This window comes from Nansenia antarctica (genome assembly GCF_963989245.1).
Source record: "Nansenia antarctica genome assembly, chromosome: 14".
Lineage (NCBI taxonomy): Eukaryota > Metazoa > Chordata > Actinopteri > Argentiniformes > Microstomatidae > Nansenia > Nansenia antarctica.
In genome coordinates, this window is record NC_137684.1 from 22,174,448 (window position 1) to 22,188,800 (window position 14,353).

Consider the following 14,353-nt stretch of genomic DNA (forward strand, 5'->3'; position numbering starts at 1 on the left):
ACAAAGGTCATATGACACACAGATAATGTATTATTGTTCATGAATATATGTAAGATCATTATGGATTTTCCACCACAACACATTACCCTATCATTACCCTATAGTTTATTATTGCTTTTATAGCACTCTGCTAGATTTGACATTACAGAAAGACAGTGCATTTCTACATTTTGGCATTTAGCAGACACCTTTATCCAAAGTGACTTACAACAAATACATTTGTCTAAGTAAGGGAATCATCTATCCATCAGTCATTGTAAGATGAAAAGCAGAGAGACCGGGCAGAGGTTTGGGGGATGAGCATCTCTTGCAAGTCGGGAGGGGCTGTGTAGGAGTAAGATATTCTTTTATGTGACTTGGCGGTGTTGTAATGAATCACAGGCCAAAATAGGCTGTTTTATTGACTGTATATCAATGGATATTACTTTATTTATAATAGTTGTCCAGTTAGTTAGACATAATCAAAAGCACAAACACCCCGAAGCTCATTCCAGGGACAATAAAATGTGAACACATACCTTATGTAACATAGAAAGGCAAAGAGGTTGTGCTATGTCTTCAGTCAATGAGGAGCACTTGGTGATATTCACTCAGTCATGTGTCATGACACTATAGAGTATAAGAGGCAGTTGTATTGAAGAGGTAATGGTCCAAAGTGCAATTTACAGTCGCAAGTTCGTGTTCAGTAAAGGACCAAAATGTATGATTTTAGCTTTTAAAAAGAACACAAACTGGGGAAAAAGCATTTCCCGATCGTCAGAGTTCAGGCTGGTAGTGCCACACAGTGCTACAGGTCAGCCCATAGTTCTCCTCCCTGACCGACTTGGGCAACTCAAACTGGGCCAGTTGATGCAGGAGCCTCCTGATGCTGTGGCTTTCAAACTGGGCCCTCCCCGGGTCTCCTATCAGAACCTGAGTATTGTGGGTCTGGATGCACTGATCCAACCAACCATGAAGGCTGTCTGCTAGGGCCTCCTCATAGAACATGTCTCCCAGAAGGATAAGGTCATAACCCTCAGGTGCTGAACCAATCATATTCTCTGTCACACAGGGGAGGGGGTCCAGACCATTCAACTCACAGTTCATCTGGGTGGCGATGGCTGCAACTGGAACAAGAAGAGTGATAATCAGGGCTCGGGTGACTATCACAATAATTGTTGTTATTATTATTATTATTATTATTATTATTGTGATATTGGAGTCAAAGTCCAAGTATTTTAGATACAATATAAAGACCAGCCCCTTCTAAGAACGGTATAGGCTACATATATTCCACATTGTTCCACTTTGTTCAATCAGGAAATACACTTGAAATAAGTGTTGTATATAACTATCATGTGTTATCTTCTGAGCTCATCATCATATATTTGTATCACTTATATGCCCCACAAAATAAAATGTGGCAATCAATCAGTGTACATAGAGCGTGTTGATGATTTCTTACCAGGGTCAATGTCATTAGTGACTACATGAGCAGCACCACAGAGCTTGGCAGCGATGGCTGAGGCCCCACAGCCACATCCCAGATCCAACACTTTCTTGCCCAGAGACACTCCTGGGTTACTCAACAGATATCTGGAGAGGTGGATAGAGATAATTGTGGATTCACACAACAATATAGGCTACATTGAAAGATGATTTAGAATGCAGTGAAGGTATATGCTCAATAATGACAATGCCTACATTGATTTGATTGCTTAATAGTAGCTGATTAAAAAAAATTATATATAATAGTACAAAATGTTATGGGGCAAACATGTTGACAATATTCTATTGCTTCAACCCATATTCTCATCTGAATGACAACTGAAAGTCATACCTGGAGAGTGCTTGTCCCCCTGGCCAGTAGATGGCCCAGAAAGGCTCAGAGAAAGGCCAGAGCTCTGGTCTTTCATGCCAAAACCGACAATTTGGTGTAAACAGTCTCAAATGGATCTCTGGTGTTAAATTATGCTTCGTTACTATTTCCGTGTTTTCTACAATAAACCTCTTTATCTCGTCATCAGAATTAAAGCCTTGGAGGTGTCTATTTCTGCTGGTGCAAAAGGCTCTGAGAGCAATATGAACGTAAGCTTTGTTTTTAGTGCACAGAACTCTCACACATGTGGTGAACATGTTTAGCTAGATACTCTAGCCTGCCGGACGCGAATTTGCGAAACCTAGGATGGTAGGGGAAGGCAGGGCAATACCGCTACCTGATTAGTTGGCGAAGCACTCGTGAAGAGCCCCCAATCAGGTAGCGGTATTGCCCTACCTTCCCTGCTTCGCCAACCAATCAGGTAGCGGTATTGCCCTACATTCCCCTACCATCCTAGGTTCCGCAAATTCGCCTGCCGGACAGCCTAGCAGTTAGTTCTCCAGGAAGATTTAGCGCACTGCATTAAAAACATACACATGTCAGCTGATTTGGCAGAAATTAACAGGTTTCTTAAAGGTTCTGGTCCATTTTACACAAAAGTCTCATAGATTATCCTATTGAAAACACATGACATCAGTCGTTTCCACACGGACGCAAAACAAGTGAGACATGTGCACCATTTTCATAATGCCCCTAATACAACATACTATGTTGTGTTGGTTCCGCTCAGGGTTAAGGCTGGTTTAGGTTTAGGGTTAAATAGGCTACTGCTATTATTACACACATTTAAATACTTTTAAACAGCTGATGCAAGCCAGGTCACACATTTTGTAGTTACTCTAGTAACAAAATCGTACTAGCACAGTCACATATTGCACAGTCATTTGGTGATTGCATGGTTGCTAAAAGGAAAATATGCAAAGAAAACCAGTGACACAATTCTTTCCATGCTAAAATGAAAATGAAAGTATATAGAAAATAACGATAAAAAAAAAAAAAAAGTGGCCATCTGGAATTCAAACAACGACAAAGTGGCCGCCACTTTGGTAAACAGGTGGGGCACGGGGCTGGAGAAATGTGATCACTTTCAAATTCATAGCCATCGATGCAGATTGACCATTCATGAGATCAAAATGATAGTTTTAACCTTGTTTCAAAGTTATACAGTGTTTGTTTACAATTACATTATATTATATTTTTTTTTTTTTTTTTTTTTTTACAAACAAACAATACAATACAATGTTATATTTTTGTTCTGGTAAGACAGTTGAACTACGGCATTTATATGTTCAGAATCAATAAAATCTTTAACACTCAAGTGCCTTATTGCTTTTATACAACAGTTACAAAACAAAACAGAGAATTGTAGTATAGTATTAGTAGTAGTATTTATTGTGTGATAGAATGTTGTGGTTTCTGCTCTTCACTTAGAAATATACAGTGCCCTCCTTAAGTATTGGAAAGAGGAAGCATTTTGTCTTTTTCTTTTTAGCTCGATACTCCAACAGTTTGAATTTGAAATCAAACATTACTATGAGGTTAAAGTAGAGATTCTCAGATTTAATTCAATGGGTTATTTTTTTCTGATTGGTTTCACCCTTTTTATATATTGTCCCCCTATTTCAGGGCACCAAAAGTATTGGAAAATTGGTTTGACAGGTGTTTCTGTCTAGTCACGTCACATAATTTGTGCAGACCTAAGACAGTTGTCAATATCTATAATGGGGTATATTTTTTTTTATAGTATTTTGGATTCTGTGAATGGTGTCAACATGAGGACCAAAGAGATGAATGAAAGTCATGGAAGTCATTATGAGGATGAAATATCAGAAAAATCAATCAGAGAGATAGCCAAAACCTTAGACTTACCAAAATCAACAGTTTGTAACATCATTAAAAAAGAAAGAAAGCACAGTGAGCTCAGCAATCGCAAACAGGCTGGTAGGCCAAAGAAGAATTATAGAGTAGATAACCGAAGAATGCTTGCTATAATTAAGAAACTACTGTCCCACACATTGATTGATTGATTGAAAACTTTATTAGAAGATTTGCAGAAGTAGGTACATGAAAGTACATATTACATACAAGGTCAACTAACAGGATAAAAACCCAAGAAAGCCACTGGCTTATTTCAATTGGGGTCCTTGATTCTCAATTCATCGTTACATGTAAGACAGACAAAAAAAACTAGTACTATCTACAAGATAATACAGACAAATAACTATTACTATCTACAAGATAAACATACATCCATCATGGGAAGAACAATACAACAAAACATAAGGTATGTACAGCGGGTAGGACAGGTGGGGACATACACCACAGGTGGGGGCGGGGGACAAAACACAAAGTATGTACAGTGGGTAGTTCGGGTCTTTTAATCTGATTTTGATTTAGAGGGTCCAGTTACGGATTGCAGCCTCCTGTAAATGTTTTTTGAGAGTGGTTTTGAAGGTGGGCAGTGTTTTGCACTCCTTTAAGATTATAGGAAGGGCGTTCCACATTTTTACTGCATAGTTTGCAAACGAGTTTAACCCCTTGTTTGTGGTGCAACGCGGTTGAACGTGGTTCGTGGAGCTTCCTCTGGTGTTGTATGTGTGGACGTTGTTCACTTTTTGGAAGTATGTTGACAGGTACTTGGGTGTCTTTGTGGTGTAGCGAATCTTGAAGACCAGGCCCAGTGCAAGCTGCTGCACTCTGTCAACTACTCGTAGCCAATCAAGGCTCAAAAAATGAGCAGCGGTTAGATGTGTCCTAGGGTTGAGGCCTAGCAGAAGCCTAACCAGTTTATTTTGGGCTGTCTGGAGTCTTGTTTTATGGGCCTTTGTGGTTCTATAGTACCATGATGTTACGGCATAGTCGAAGTGACATTGAATGAGAGCTCCTGATAGGGTCCTCAGTGTGTTTTTACTGACAAGTGAGGATATCCTGTACAAGAATCTAGTTCTATGGTTCACTTTTTTGATTACTTTTGCTGCCATTTTATCTCCGGAAAGATTTGGTCAGGAACACAGGTCAGGAACACTCTCCGGGAGGGAGGTGTGAATGTGTCAGAGACTAATCTTAAGATTTAAATCCAATTGAACATGCATGTCATTTCCTGATGATAAGATGGTCGGCAAAAAGACCTTAAAATAAACAAGTGAAGATGGCTGCAGTACAGGCCTGGCAGAGCATCACAAGAGGATATGCAGAGCGTCTGGTGAGATCAATGAGTCCAGACTTCAGGCAGTTATTGCATGCAGACGATTGTGGACCATATTAAATATGAATGCTTTATTTGGACATTATATGATTTTTTTCCAATACCTTTGGAGCCCTGAAAAAGAGGGAGTGTGTTTAAAATTTTTTTTACTTTCTTAATTATTAATGGTGAACCCAATCTGAATAAAAAACCCATTGAATGAAAGCTAAGAGTATCACCCCATAGTAATTGTTGTTAATTGTAGACATTGTTTGATTTCAAATCCAAACTAATGGAGTACGGAGCTGAAAGAAAACTAAATGCTTCCTCTTTCCAATACTTATGGAGAGCACTGTAGTTCTCAAAACCATAGCTCAAAATGACCACTGTTGTCATGGTAACATACGGTTGGAATATTATTACTGTAGGGTAGGCTATGGTAAACAGGAAAAATGCATCATAGCTGTTACATCATCTGGGAATAAAGCACGGCTTTGAACGCCAATTATTGTTGATCAACCTGATCAACCTGATAATAACAAGAATAATTATGGTGCTTTTACACTGTCACTTTTGACACTGGTGTTTGGCCTAAAGCCTCAGACCTTTATGTCTCCATCTCTGAGAAGGGCCAAAGAAGACCCCAAAAGACCAGGGGCCTCATTTATAAAAATGTACTTGAACGTCATCTTGCAACTTGCACGTAAGCACATTTTTCTAAATGGACGTAAGCATTATTTATGTAACGGGCTGCGCTTGTTCTGTCTATAAATAACAAATATACTTGAAATTGAACGCAATTAAGTGAATGAACTTTTTCTCCAACAGCATGTTTGGATACTGGATTCTGATTGGTTAGCAACAGTGGTAAATACCCCAACAACCTTCAATTCAGCTCCAACCGCATTTCCAGTATCAATGCGCCTCCCAATCAATCTGATTAAGAACACCTGTGCTGACTGCCGTCGCCAACACCACCAAAACGGACTGCTTTGGATAACTGTTTCAATAACTGTACCCTTTCAGGCAATGTGTCAATAACTGTGAATCCCGCTAACAATCAGGTTATGATTTGTTTTTGGCTCAAAGGCAAGTGAATTATAGTCACTCAATTATAGCGGCTCAATTATAGCGGCTGAATTAAGTGCTATAAATAGGCTTGATTGAGGTGTTGAGCAGCACCTTTGGCGGGTTCACACGATGGTAGACCAACGAAAGAAAAACGTTTACTGAGGAGATCGACTGTCTTTGTCCGAATTAGACGCGCGGTCGCAAACGCTCTTCGGGAGCCTGAATAGTGGGAAGGATCACCACTAAAACCACATGTGTTGCCTGACAGTGTGTCGCTGCCAGTGTCAATGAAGTTGGAGATGGTGTGAGAACACTAACCGAGGTTAAGAAGACGTGGTGCTGACCACAAGGCCAGCGTGAAGGCACCTGGGGGAGGACCGGCTAGCGCACCGGAGCTGTTGCCAACGGACCAACGCGTCGCCTCCATCCTGGGGACATGTGCTGTAAGTGGCATTGGACCACACTGGGGACATGTGCTGTTAGTGGCATTGGACCATACTGGGGACATGTGCTGTTAGTGGCATTGGACCACACTGGGGACATGTGCTGTTAGTGGCATTGGTCCATCCTGGGGACATGTGCTGTTAGTGGCATTGGACCACACTGGGGACATGTGCTGTTAGTGGCATTGGTCCATTGGACCATCCTGGGGACATGTGCTGTTAGTGGCATTGGACCATCCTGGGGACATGTGCTGTTAGTGGCATTGGACCACACTGGGGACATGTGCTGTTAGTGGCATTGGACCATCCTGGGGACATGTGCTGTTAGTGGCATTGGACCACACTGGGGACATGTGCTGTTAGTGGCATTGGTCCATTGGACCATCCTGGGGACATGTGCTGTTAGTGGCATTGGACCATCCTGGGGACATGTGCTGTTAGTGGCATTGGACCACACTGGGGACATGTGCTGTTAGTGGCATTGGACCATCCTGGGGACATGTGCTGTCAGTGGCATTGGACCACACTGGGGACATGTGCTGTTAGTGGCATTGGACCACACGGCGACACAGAGGGTTTGTTGGATGAAGGCCCAGCTGGCAGTCGTCCCACTCCCAAGGTGTTGACCGACGAGGTCCTACAAACGCAAAGAGACCTTTGCAAGGCAGCGAATGACATTGTTGAGGAGTTGAAACACAGTTCGTCATCTAACCAGATTATTGTGCAAAAGCCATGAATGTATGGACATTATTTGCATGGTGTATGTATGGACATTGCATGGTGTATGTATGGACATTGCAATCATTGGACTTATCGGGAACGTTACACTTATGAAGACGTTCATTACTGTGAAGTAAATGCGGACGGTGCCCAACTTGTTCATGTCCAGCGCTACGTGCAATGAATGTAAAAAAGCAATACATGTGCATGATATGTAGGCCTATATATCATATTGTGGTGGGTTGACATAATTCACCCACAGAACTATGGGTTGGGAGTATTGTTCCGCACGGACAGTTAAGTGCGTGGTACCCAGGTTGTTTAGTTAGTTATAGTTACATGCTTGAAGTGTGTGGTTGAGACTCGTTCATGTCATTCAATAAATGTTTAGCTTTGACATTTGATACGCCGCCTACGACTCCCGTCTCTCGGCGGGAATATATTCAATATGATATGTAATGTGTAGAGTGTGATGCGTACAGCAGAACAAGGGCGAATATATATTTATATGTCCAGTTAATATATGTGCAGTGTGCATGTATTTGTTGTGTGCACTCCTAATAAATTATATAATACGTGAGAAGTAATATTTCTATTTATTTTACACAATGGTAGCAATTTCAATGTGTTTCTCCATTCTTCTGCCAGAGGAGTCACAGTTGCTCGTTTCTCCCGTTTCTGTGTGTACACACGGGTCCCAGTGTGCATGTTTTTATTTTATTTTATAAATCCCCAAATTTGCATCAAAGTTGCAACCCATCTTTTTAACATTGCCTTTAAATGACTAAATAATTAAATTAAGATTATATAATGATTAAAGCACTTTGAGCTGCAACGTTTGCAGGAAAAGCGCTATACAAATAAAGTTATTATTATTATTACACAAGCTTTATAAATGATGCCCCTGGAGTGGGGCCCAGTCTCTAGTGGAAAAGCACCATGATTATCATGCAAGAGCTTTAGAGGGGTGGTGAGGGTGGAGATGGGGTGGTGGTGGACCCCGAATATTCTCAGCCTCTAATGGTAAAGCTACTAGTTTGTAATAAAACGAGTGTCTCTGTCTTGTACTTATTGTGAGGAGGTATGCCAGTTAACCAGAGTTGATGTCCACTACCGTCTAGACCAGGATTCATTCATATCAATGCCTACTGCTTGAGAGATTTTCTTTTTCTTATAGGGTTAGTGTCTATCAGTGCCTGAGTGAAGCTGTCGTGAACAGTAGCCCAGCTGAGTCGATTCCAACCGAGTCTCGAACTTGCAACCTCTGACTTGCAAACACACGCGACTGTCTCCTCAATAACCTGATGTTAACCAGCTGCGCTATCGAAAAGTTAGCATTTCGACAGCGCAAATGGGGGTTTTGAACTTGGAGTGAGTTTATCATCTCAACTCGGTTACATGAGTGAAATTAATGCGACTTCACACAGGGACTGTAACCTTGAGCCCTGGAGCCTGAGTCAGTGGTGACAGAGTGGGCTTCTTCTTCTTCACACAAATGGAGGACATGAAAGTGCTGAGGCCTTTCCCTCACCCATTAACAAGGTTGTGATTCAGGCAACCTTTTGGAGGATCAATGATGAGGCTTGTTGCCATGTCCAGGAGCTGGAGATTTTACACTTCAAATACCCAATTTAAGTGGCGCACTGCTGAGAGGGTGGTGCGACTGTGACTGTTCTCAGAGATTGGAGCAAAAATAAATCACTTACCTTGATCTTGTACGTACGTCACTGCTAGTCTAAAGCACAATCAGAGATAAGAGATGAGATTCTGAGGAGTAGATTGCACATTGAATTGACATGGAACAAGCCTCTTTTCTATAAGTTTAATCTCAACGGGGTACCTATATGTTAAAGGATAAATAGCTAAAACATATTATACTACATGGAATGAAAGCAGTAGAGAACTGCCTGTTTCTCAGGATGTGGGACTATTTGTGAGATAGTGATGTCTATGCCACAAAGCAGTTCTACATTTACCAGGCACAATGAGCTTTAGTTCCGTGAGTGAGAAAGCTTTCCAAAATGGCTGTTAAGTAAAACCTGGATTAAAAAGTGACAGATGATCCTGTGCCAGCATTTGCCATTTTACGTTGAAGGATCTTCTTGTCGATAATGATGTTGAATGAATCAATCTATAGAGGATAGTCGTGATCTTAAATTGCGTTGTGTCGTCTCTGGATAGATCAGGTGTGCAGCAAACACGAAGTGACAAGGATATTCAAAACACGGGTCTTAATGATCACTCAGGTTTATTAAACAGAAGGAACTGCATACGGAATGAACGTCTTCTGGCATCTGAGATCAGCATTAGACAATCACACAATGGCCAAGGATGGTTTAAAATACTCATTGTATCACAGTTGTTACATCGTAATGATCAACACATCAGCCAGCCCTGGCGCCTCGGCTCACGCAAGACACCCAAGGTCGGTGCCCCTGGGAGTCAGACAAGGTCTGCCGAATGCCGGCCAGTCTGCCAGATGCAGAGGCCATCTTCTCTAGAGTCTACACATGACAGACAATAGCAGAACAGTGTGATCCTGTACTGACACACGGATTATATTGTAAGAAATACCACTAAGATCTAACAATGTCATAAGTATGTCACGGTGCAACGAGTCTCTCCTCACCTTTCAGGCTGAGGGTCTCGGTGGGTTTCTCTGATACAGTGAGCCAGACCAGGAGCCACAGCTGCTCACATCTGTGGGATTAACAGGCTACTGTTAATGGATGTTAATTACCTCAAATAGCATCAAGCTCTTATTTTGTGTTATTTTTATATATATATATAAAATATATAATATATTTTTTGTTATAGTATTATTACTTGTTGTGAATATTCGTGGTTGTATGGCACTGGACTTGTGGTATGCACTTAGCACTTGGCTGTTTATTGTCTGGTGTTGATTGTTTGGTTTACTGTGTTTTTACATTTACTGTCTGTTTGGTCCTTTCTATATCTGCTGCTGTAAAAGAATTTCCCCTTGGGGATTAATAAAGTACTACTCTACTCCATAAGAGAGATAGCAAGGTGTTCTGCCGATTCACCATGAGTTACAAGGCTCATTGTTTTGGCACTGGCAGACTATGACCGTACCTCACAGACCTTACCTCACTACATTAAATAAAAATCACTGTTAAACATAATTTACAGAACAGTAGACAATATATCATCACAGAGCAGGATCGATGTCACATACTGGCGAAGATAATGTGCCGCAGTGCCTGGTTTGATTGAACTCCAGCTATAGGCTGTAACAATAGAGGGATTCAGTCAAGCAAGTCCCTTGATGAAGTTGTAATTTTGAGGAACAACTACACAAACACTTAAAGTAACAAGCAAACCCCCCCCCCCCCCCTCCCCCCTGGGCTTCCACATCAGAGATTTCAGTTTGCCTCTATTTGGCTTCATAACACAAATCACACCGCAGGAGGCGGGAAGGAATACTTGCCAGGAAATTGGGGGAGCATAATTTATTTAGAGAGCACATACACTTTGATTAATGCAGTCCAAAACAATGAGCTGCACTGAATTGATTTTCTTCTTTTTTTAATTATTGCTATATTCGATCGAGGGAACTATAAAACAATCAAAGGATGGGCTTGGCTTTGATCTTAGAAAGGCATATTGTGATATTTTGCCAGAGGATCACTCTAAGAGAGTGATAATGTATGCTTCTTTGCCCAAAGGAAATTGATAACAAATCAATTGTGTGTTCCATGGTTACTCTTGTATCACTAACAATTCAGATGACATCACTGTTATTGAATGTATCAGCTCTATGCAAATATGCCAATTAAAAAGTACTTCAGAGGAATAGAGTACTGTGCAATGGTAAGCTCAAAAATATCCTCGGAAGATACAACACTCCCTCTGTCTTCATCCAAGAGAGAACAAGGGAAACAGAATCCTCAATGCACAACTGGTATCAACTGTAATTAGGGTAGAAAATGATCTAAAGAAATGACACAGATATACGTAGATACAAATGCATCTGATGTCCAGTCATGTTCTCCCCCCCCCCCCCCCCCTTCCTCTTGGAATTACAGATTGCATTTTCTTCTCAGTGTGAAGGACTGGAGACAACAAACAAGAGTTTTTAAGGTGTGGCTTGAAAGGTCAGCTACAAAGTCACAACAAACCATTTGGACCTGAGAGTACAGCTGTGTGGAAAGTTTTTTTAATAGTTAAATAAATAGGATGTGTAATTGTCTTGAAATGGCCATGCCGGGAAGTCTTGGTACAGGTGCTGTCGACACGAAGACTCCACTATGTTTGTTGCTCATGTTTTCCTGCAATGTGCACTGCCAACTGAGACATGGGGCTCCAATGTTCTTATGCTATAGCTGCATTTCTTATGCTATAGCACCCAACAAGAAACTCAATTCTGCAGCACTGAACACCCCCACCTCAAAAGACCACCTTCGACGGCTCCTTGCTGAAAGCAAGGCAAGGCAAGTTTATTTGTATAGCACATTTCATACAACAAGGGGCAATTCAAAGTGCTTTACATACATTATTTAAAAATACAGCAAGAAGAGCATAGTAAGAAAATAGAAATTACAATGAATAAAAGCAAATATAAGACGTCAATATAAAAATAAAAAAAGTAAGTTAAACATTTAATAAGACAATAGTTAATGGAAAAAAGACATTGATAGAAGTGTTTGTGTTTAGTCATAACTGCTGCAAAACATGATTTTTTTTTGCTTAGATTTAAATATTTTAAGGGTTTGGGCCTGTTTGTTTGAAAACCTCGACAAGATCCCAGAGGAATCAGCTGACTGGCCAGCTCTGTGCCAGGCTATCCACAGCGCAGCCTCTGAGGCGCTTGGCCAGACGAGGAAACGTCACCAGGACTGGTTTGACTGTAACTCAGCCAAGATACAGCCCCTGCTAAAAACCAAGCATGAAGCCCACAAAGCTCTCCTGTCCTGCCCTGGTTCTCCCACCCTGAAAGCTGCCTTTGCTGCAGCAAGAACAGCAACCCAGCGCGCCCTCCGGACCATGGAGGACGCCTGGTGGATACAGAAGTCGAAGTTCAAAAATTCAGTCGAAGTTCAGTCGACGGTTCGACTCTCTTTAAGGACCGTCATGAGATCCTCGCCCACTGGGCAAACCACTTTGAGTCTCTACTCAATCACACCAACCCCATTGACCCGCATATTCTGGATAATCTTCCAGACATGCCACCAGTTATGCTGGACACCCCACCACACTTCTCTGAGACCCGTCAAGCCATTGCGGGTCTAAAGAACAATAAAATCCCTGTACCCGGTACCTCCTCACGCGCCGTCTGCACCTCCTGATCTGCAACATCTGGGAACATGAGACCCTCCCACAAGACTGGAAGGATGCAAACAATGTGGTCATCTACAAGCAGAAAGGGGACACAGCAGTCTGCAGAAACAGCCGCGGAATCTCTCTCTTCTCCATCGCAGGGAAAGTGCTGGCGAAGATCATGCTGAACAGGCTGGTGGAGAACATCTTGGAAGGTGTCAATGTGGTTTTCGGAAGACCAGATCCACCACCGACATGGTCTTTGTCCTGAGGCAGCTACTGGAGAAGAGCAGAGAATATCGCAAGGATCTTTACATAGCCTTCATAGACCTAAGCAAAGCCCTCGACACCATCAGCCGTGAGCTGCTCTGGAAACACCTCGACAAACTTGGAGTACTACCCAAGTTCCTCTCCATCCTTCAGCAGCTGCATGACGGGATGCCAGCCAGAGACCAGACGGGTGAACTCCAGTCAGAATTCTTTGAGGTAAATGTTGGGGTGAAACAGCGCTGTGTCTTGGCTCCGGTGCTCTTTAATCTCCTCCTCTCTGCCATCACCTGCCTCTTCCACCGAGCCTAGGGACATGAAGACGGTGTCCATGTGGAATACCGCCTTGATGGTAGTCTCTCCAACATCCGCCGACTCCAAGCACACACAAAGACAAAGTCCTGCCAAATCTGTGAGCTTCAGTACGCTGATGACTGTGCCATCTTAGCTCACAGCCCAGAGTCTATGCAGCACGCTCTCAACAACATATCCAGTCTGTACAAATCCTTCGGTCTCCAAAGCGGGCTGCTGGAGGCCAAAAGAGATGCTTTAAGGACTACACTAGGGACCACCTAAAGCGAGCAAACATCAACAACACACGCTTGAAACTCTGGCACTCGACAGATCAGCCTGGCAACTCACTTGTGCCACTGCAGTTTCCCAAATACACCAAACCAACCAAGTCCGAAGATCCGAAAGGCGCACACAACGACACCAGCGGGCGGTTGGAATCCCCCTGGTATCTGGCTTCCTCTGCACCATCTAAAGACGGGTGTGCGGCTCAAAGATCGGACTCAACGGCCACGAGAAGTGGCACCAGCGGCAGGGTCGCTGAATCCTGCCCCCCATCCCTGGAGCAAGCGTCATCATCGAACACGATGGACAGCTAAGATGGTGTGTGAGTGTACGTGTGTGTGTGTGTACTTGTGAGCATATTGTATGTCTGAGGCATGTATAGCAGGTAGGGATGTAACGATGCATTGCGATGCAGTTAATTATCGATACAAATACATGACGATTTCAATCGGTGAGATGAAAAAATTATTGTGATATTTGTTTTGGACAATGCAAGGAATATGGGCATTGCAGTGAGAGAGACCAGGATAGAATCACATAATATCACCATATTATAGTGTTTTGTCCACATGTTAAAGGGTTTGAGTGTACCCTAGAATGCTTTTTATGAATGTCTTGTAGCTAATAGCATTGTGCAATTTAAAACATGCAGAGCTACATTTTCAGTGTTTTTCACCCATGACACTTGATCACAGATTACATGCAAGACTAGCTAGCTCACTCGAATAAAGTTTGATGTGTCTTTCATATTGACAGGTGGAGGCCACGAAGTTGTCATGCTTGTGTGAACTTGGAGTGAAAGTCATGTAGCTAGGTGTGGGGAGCATGGTGCGTTCTGGCCTGCAGGTGGAGCCAGACTGTGCTGGAGTGGGGATGGTGGAGCTGATTGACGCAGGTGTCCTCAATCAGACTCATCATCCCAGATGGTCTTTTTAACCTGTGTGTGTTTGTTCC

At 42.5% G+C, this 14,353-nt stretch overlaps 1 protein-coding gene across 1 annotated transcript; it reads right to left on the reverse strand.

Annotated features, from left to right (window-relative positions):
* Positions 1-91: 91 nt before the first annotated feature.
* On the reverse strand, positions 92-9,768 carry etfbkmt (electron transfer flavoprotein subunit beta lysine methyltransferase; the record flags this gene model as incomplete). Its single annotated transcript, XM_080544718.1, has 5 exons — positions 92-1,106; positions 1,445-1,575; positions 1,820-2,050; positions 8,983-9,011; positions 9,688-9,768. 5 exons carry the CDS (start codon positions 9,766-9,768, stop codon positions 757-759), a joined length of 822 nt encoding a protein of 273 aa, XP_080400844.1. The 3' UTR covers positions 92-756.
* Between the last annotated feature and the right edge of the window lie 4,585 nt (positions 9,769-14,353).